Source organism: Microtus pennsylvanicus, chromosome X (assembly GCF_037038515.1).
Source record: "Microtus pennsylvanicus isolate mMicPen1 chromosome X, mMicPen1.hap1, whole genome shotgun sequence".
NCBI classification, from domain to species: domain Eukaryota; kingdom Metazoa; phylum Chordata; class Mammalia; order Rodentia; family Cricetidae; genus Microtus; species Microtus pennsylvanicus.
The window spans coordinates 84,495,192-84,502,125 of record NC_134601.1 but is presented as its reverse complement, the minus strand read 5'-3'; the positions used below and the strand labels follow the sequence as shown (position 1 = coordinate 84,502,125).

Genomic DNA, 6,934 nt, shown 5'->3' with positions numbered 1-6,934 from the left:
TAAAAGTTAAGGCAATATCTGTACTGGTAGTCAACATGGATCTTTAAATTTTTTTTGAGACCCCATTGTCTAGCTATGTATACAGACTGACCTTAAACTCAGGATTCTCCTGCCTTAGACTCCTGGACGCTTGGATCACAGTTGTGCAACATCAGACCTGGCTTAACATGAATCCTTTGTGTCATACTAATAGATACTCATCTTCATGAATGAGAAGTTATTTCTGAACTTCTCATAGGTTGGGCTAGATAAATGATACAATAGATTTATTTAATATGAAATTTACAACAGCAATCTATAACCTACCAAAAAATCTTAAAACAAAAAAAAACTTCTCATATTTCATGCCAAATTGTCAAAGTTGTCTTGACCTACAAGGAGAGTCTACATAAAAGTATTAGAAGGCATAAATTAGTCATCCCCATCAAGGCAGACTTTGTTTCATTTGCATTACAGAGTTTGTAGAAACATTTCAAGTAGTTTATTAAACATAGTATTTCTGCTTCTTTCTAATCAACATTCCTGACAATTATCTTGATTTTTAAGTGCCACTCCACAGCCAGGATGAGGAAAACAATTGTTAAATGATTTTCCTATTACAAGAGAGGAGGGGCAATGCAACCACAAAACAATTAGCTAGAGCTATGAAACTAATAGAGCAGTAAACGTGGAAATCTATTTTAAGAGTCAAAACAAGGAAACTCAAAAAAAACCCACTTATTTCTATACACTCATGGTTACGAACGTTTGGAAATTCTTATAGAGATATAGAAAAAGCCTGTAGAAAAACAAAAATGAAGTTTTCCCTCTGCCTTTTGATGTGTTAGAGCAGTGGCTCTCCACCTTCCTAATGCTTCAATCCTTTAAAACAGTTCATTTGTGGTGACCCTCAACCATACAATTATTTTTATTGCTACTTCATAACCATAATTTTGCTACTGTTATAAATTGTAAGGCAAATTTTTTTTTGTAGATAGAGGATTGCCAAGGGGGGTCACAAGCCACAAGTTGAGAACCACTGTGCTAGATCTTCAATTTTAAATGAAATGTTATGAGGAAAAGTTTATTATGAGGCATTTATTTTACAAAGCCTAGAGAAGCAGATTGAGCAATGGAAGGAACCAAGGTGAATTGTGTTATACATACTCTCCAGCACTACTCCAGGTGTAACTTTCTAAGTAAAAAGCTTAACAGGTGCAAAATAGTTGATACTCTATCACTTGGTCTGAAATGCAGTTGAAAGGGAGAAAAAAAATGACTGATCATGGAATTGTTCTGTACAGAAAAAGTATTTTCACATGCCCTTAGATGAGTTGGTTGTAGAATGACTGTCACTGTGATGAAACTTTTAACTGAAAAGTATGAGCATATTGAGTGATTTAAAAGATGATGATTCTTAAAAAAGTTATGGTGAAAATCACCTTCATTGAAACAATGCTGATTATATTATAAATAAATTGTCAGACATCTAATTACTGTTTTGTTTTCAAGGAGCAGTATTCAGAAATATAGGATATTTATTTCCCTTTTATATTGAAAAATTTAAATATGTATTTCCAATTATAATTATGTATGGTCAATATAAAAAAAATACCAAAAATATATAAAAACACAAAAAGTTTCAACTTTTTAAAAGATAACCAAATAAAAGAACACATAGATGATTCTAAATGGATATCAGGGACACTCAGGCCTGGACCTGACTAAGGAGGTAAACTTACTATCATTAAGAAGAGCCATTAAATGGTGAACTTTTCTTGGCAAAGAAAGAAATAACACACATATTTTAATATTTGAATTTCTTCTACGCATTTGCTGAGAAAATAATTGTGAATGTCACTGAAGTTGATGTACAATAATGTATAGCTAAAATGTACATAAACAAAAAACAGATATAAACATAAGTATATATTTACGACTCTACCTCTACATACATATGTAACACATTAGCCAAGACACAAATTAAGTACTAGCAGCCAAAGAAAATATTTTAAAAGTATCTTTAATGACAGGAAATGAAGCTCAGCAAACTGTGTGCATATGCACACATACACACATGTGAAAAGCAGATATAAAACAATATGTACATTATAGTATACGTATACGACAATGCATTAGAACAACAAAGAGAAATGACTCAGCTATTTCTTGAAAAACACTGGGCACATACAGATCAGCACATTTCAAGAAGGCATGGGATTCATTAGCATTGATAGCTGAGAGCGTTCAGTTTCTTCTGTTAAATGGTCTGCTTAGTGATTTTTTTTTTCCTGCAACGTAGCTGATTTATTTTTCTGGCAAGAAGGAAAAGGAAAGGAAGCGGGAATGCAGAAAAGGGCAATTAATAGCTTTCAGTTCCAGTGAAATAACGACAGTGAAATACCATTTGCAGCAGCTCATGATGCTGCACGCGCGCCTGCAAGCGAGCAAGCACACACACACACACACACACACACAAACACACACACAGTTACAGTGGACCATGAGACTGTGCAGGGGAGATGGGCATATTCTTTTTTTTTCTAGCTGCACTGGCTGGCTGGCACAAATACAAACTGGTACAATGCTTATGAAAGGGAGCCTTTTGGCAACACACAGGAAAAGTCATTGAAACGTCTATATGTGAATCCTGCAAGTCCACAGTTAAGGAGAGGCCATCCAGGATGCTAGCCTAGATTTGGCTTGACAAGGAAGGAGTCACTCATCAGGGCACGCAGTGTTGGTTTTTAAACACAGGGAAAGAACTAGGCACCTGAATGTCCAACAGTGCGGGAATGATTACAGAAATGTTAAGGTCCATGGATAGATACACAGGAGCACTCTGCAGGCACTGAAGATGATATTCCATAAGCCTGTTGAATAGCATGGAAAGAAGTTCAATGCGTTGATTTGTTTGGTTTTCATCGCTGAAGAAAGCAGGTTAAGAAACACCACATACATGAACCACTCTACAAGAATATGTTAAAGGGGAAGGTGGGTCTGGGGTGAGAGGGGGAGAAAGGGGTAGCAGAGAGCCTGGAAAAGGGGCACACCAAAGAAGGTAAAAGAGGTTCTCTCTGAGTATTAGGATGATGGGAAGCAATTGCACTCTTGGTTCTTTCTCCCACATCAGACTTCCTTCTCCTTCCAGATATTTCTACCAGGAAATTGCATCACCTGTGCAGTAAACAAAGAGACAGAAAACGCTTTTAAGAATCAGACCGACCACAGGGAGAAGAGGCAGCCTTTACCCTCTCAAATGGCACAGATTAGTGGGATTATTGGCAGGGTGGGGGGAGTTGACTGGGGGTGGAGAGAAAGGAGGGAAGGAGAGGATAGAAGAGGGAAGGGGGGCTGAGAGCAGAGAGGGGATGGGGAAGCTAGCTTGCACTGGCTGGCGGGGGGGGGGGGAGAAGAGAGGGGAGGGAGAGAAGGCAAGAGAGGGGAGGAAGGAAATAGGAAATGGGGAGGGGAAGGGGAGCGGGAAGGGGTGAGGGAGGAGGGAGAGGGAGAGAGAAACCTGCACTCCCAATACAATACACTGCTGGTGGGTTGGGGGTTGGGGGGGTGGGGGCTGTAAACGGGGTGGGAGCCAAGCTTTGGCTCTACTGGCTGGGTGCTGGGATGTCTTCATCGAAAGGTGGCCTCTTCATCGGAGTCATCGAAATCCTTGAAGTCGGCGCTGGTGGACTGGCGGGCCCAGGCTCCCCTCTCGGCCTCTCTCTCCTTGTGGGACTTGAATCTCCCCACGAAAATCTTGCGGTAGTTCAGGAACATGCCATTCAGCGCATCTATGGCGCGCTCGGCCGACTCCTCCTTCTGGAAGTGCACGAACCCGTAGCCCTTGGGCCCCTTTTCGTCACAGGCCACCTTGCAGGACAGGATGTTGCCAAAGGCCGAGAAGATGTTGTACAGCGCCTTGTTGTCGATGGTCTTGCCCAGGTTCTTGATGAAGACGTTGCCCACCCCGCTCTTGCGGAGCGACGGGTCCCTCTGGGACCACATGATGCGCACCGGCCTGCCATGGATAACGTCAAAGTTCATGGTCTCCAGGGCTCGCTTGGCATCCAGCGGTTGCTGGTAGTTGACATATGCGTAGCCCAGAGAGCGTCGGGTGACCTTGTCCCTGCAAAGGCGGATGGACAGGATGGGCCCGGCTGGACTGAACTTCTCATACAGCATCGACTCGGTCACCTCGGGGTGCAGGTCGCCCACGTAGAGCGAGGCATTGGGATAGTCTGGGTTCCCATCGGAGGAGCCCCCGGCCGCTGCCTCTTCCTCTTCTGCAGCCAAGGCCGCCGCCAGCTCTTCATCCATGTCCACCCTCCCGTAGGAAGGCGACGCAGCGGCCCCCGTGGCCTCCGCCAGGCTGGCCTCCTCCAGGCAGGCCTCGGTGGCTGCCACCGCCGCGGCCGCGCCGGCCGCCCCCGCCTTCTCCCCAGCCAGGGCCGCCGCCTCCACCAGGCTGGCCTCGGCCTCGGCCTCGAACTCGGCCTCCATCTCTGCCTCCACCTCCGCCACGGAGGCCTCCGCCACCGCCTCCGCCACGGTCGCCGCCGCAGCCTCGGCCGCCGCAGCCGCCGCTGCGGCGACCTCCGCCGCCACTGCCGCCGCGGTCGCCAGGGTCACCGCTGCCGCCGGGTCGCTGCCGCGACCTCCCTTCCCAGGAACTGAGGGGACGGAGAGGCGGCGAGAGCCGGTGGGCGCCGGAACACGGGCCGGGGGCTCGCGCGGGCGCTGCGGACAGGGACCCCGGTCTGGTCGAGCAGGCGGGACCCGGTCACCCGGGGTGGCGAGCACTGGCCGCTAGTGCGCACAGCCGCTCTCCGCAGCCTGCAGCCGCCGCCGCTGCCGCTCGCTCTGGGCTGGCTGGCGTGCGGGGCGCGGGCGGGAGGGCGGCGTGTGGTGGGGGGCGGGGGGGGTGTTGGCGTCTGTGGTCCGGGCAGCTGGGAAGGCTTCTGTCTCTTTGGTTCCCCCTGTGGCTGCTGCGGGGCTGCGGGGCTGCGGGGCTGCGGGGCTGCGGGGCTGCGGGGGCGGGGTGAGCTTGGGGTGGGGGTGCCAGTGCGCAGCCTCTGGGGCGCCCACGCGTTGGGGAAGAGGATGCCAGGGACCGGGCTGCGCTCTGGACCAGCGGAATTCGGGTTCCATATCTTCAGCTGGCGCGGGGGGGGGGGGGGGACAGGGGTTGCCCCTTCCCCCATAAAGGAAGGTTGCCATGATTCAAGCAAGAACCTTGCAAGGGTGGGTGGGGTGGCCTTGAAGTCAGGCTAGCCCTGCCTGATGGAGCCTAGAAGCAGTGTCTCAACATCCAGGGGGTCTCCAGCCCAGCAAAAAGAGGCAGGCACATACTCACACACGCGCGCGCGCGCGCGCACACACACACACACACACACACACACACACACACACACGTGGGGGAGGGAGGGAGAAAGGGAGAAAAGCGATAGCATTTCTCTCTCTCACACACACATACACAGAACACACACACAGAGCTAGAGAGAAGCAACAGCATTTCTCTCACACACTCACACATACACAGCACACATGCGCAGACACACAGAGGCAACAGCGTTTCTCTCTCATACACACTCACACATACACAGCACACACACACACACACATACACAGAACACACAGAGAGAGCTAGAGAGAAGCAACAGCATTTCTCTCACACACTCACACATACACAGCACACATGCGCAGACACACAGAGGCAACAGCGTTTCTCTCTCATACACACTCACACATACACAGCACACACACACACCCCCAACAGCAACAGCCTTCTCTCTATCTCGTGTGGTGGTATTTGTGTGTCTCTCTCTCCCTCTCACAACACACACACACACACACACACACACAGGCAGGCAGTACCTAATGTCACAGCCACCCATGACACCCAAGAAAGCTTGAGTCTTCCCAGCTCCCCATGCAGCCTGCTGAGCCATTTTCTGAGTCGGCTCCCCCTTCCCACTCCCCACCCCCACTCTGCAACATTTCCAAAAGAGAGAATAAAGAATGTGTGCTCATTCATAACGCCCTGCCACAAATACTCTACATGGAGCCTGTGCCAGTCCCTGGGGATGCAGAGATCTAGAAGACAGAGGAATAGGCGCTGCCTTCGAGCTTCTCCTGGGGAGCACAGAACCTGGACTGGAAATTGCTCCCCACTCCACCCTCAGCCTCTCCATGTCTCTGCCCCAGCCCCTGGACTACTGTGGACCTGGGGTTCTGCAGAGCATCAGCTCCCCCTGCCATTGTGGGGAGTGAAAATCAAGAGCAACTAGTCTCTAGGGGAGCCCTCAATGGTAAGTTAAAGCCAACTGGAGAGGGGCACTGGGAGGGGTGTGCTGGGGGATGGCGAGGGGGGGTGCTGAGAAGGGCCTGGCCCAGAGACAGGTGCTCCTTCACTCTTGCTATGCCTTTGAGGTGCTGAGGTTCCTGACCAGAACCAGGAAGTGCTCATCCCTGCCCAAGAAGGCAAATGAGACAGGACCTGAAACATCTCTTTAGGGTGAGATGCTGAGTCCCAAGTCAGCAGCTAGTCCTTCTGGCACTGGGGGCTGGGACTGGGGAAAGGCAATAGTGACTGCTGGTATGTTAATGTGTGGAGAGAGCAATGAGGGCACACAGAGATAAATGCTGAGGGAGCAGGCAAGCTGGCAGTCTGCAGAGTGTGGACCAAAACAGGGACTGGAGTCCCAAGTCCAGAAAGGAGAACCAGATGTTGAGAGTTCTGGTAGGACTCAAGGGCAGCTGTGCTCAAGAGGGAATGCACAAGTGGGTTGTGAAAGGAAGTGGAACTGCTCCATGCCTAGGCAGGAGGGAAGGAATCCAAGCAGAGGAATCACTGCCTATCCGAGGGTCAGTGGTGCAACAGCACCCACGTGGTCACTGGTGCTCATACCACATGACCTAGCTTGGATAGTCTCCAGGGCTATGCATAGAGTGGAAG

At 49.6% G+C, this 6,934-nt stretch overlaps 1 protein-coding gene across 1 annotated transcript; it reads right to left on the bottom strand.

Moving 5' to 3' along the window:
• Nucleotides 1–1,984: 1,984 nt before the first annotated feature.
• On the bottom strand, nucleotides 1,985–4,896 carry LOC142841154 (polyadenylate-binding protein 1-like 2). The gene has a single exon (XM_075957901.1). The coding sequence runs from the start codon at nucleotides 4,477–4,479 to the stop codon at nucleotides 3,610–3,612; it is 870 nt and encodes a 289-aa protein (XP_075814016.1). The 5' UTR covers nucleotides 4,480–4,896; the 3' UTR covers nucleotides 1,985–3,609.
• Between the last annotated feature and the right edge of the window lie 2,038 nt (nucleotides 4,897–6,934).

Excerpts from the sequence above, each read along its gene's own strand:
- LOC142841154 (XM_075957901.1), bottom strand. The coding sequence starts at position 4,479 with ATGGAGGCCGAGTTCGAGGCCGAGGCCGAGGCCAGCCTGGTGGAGGCG.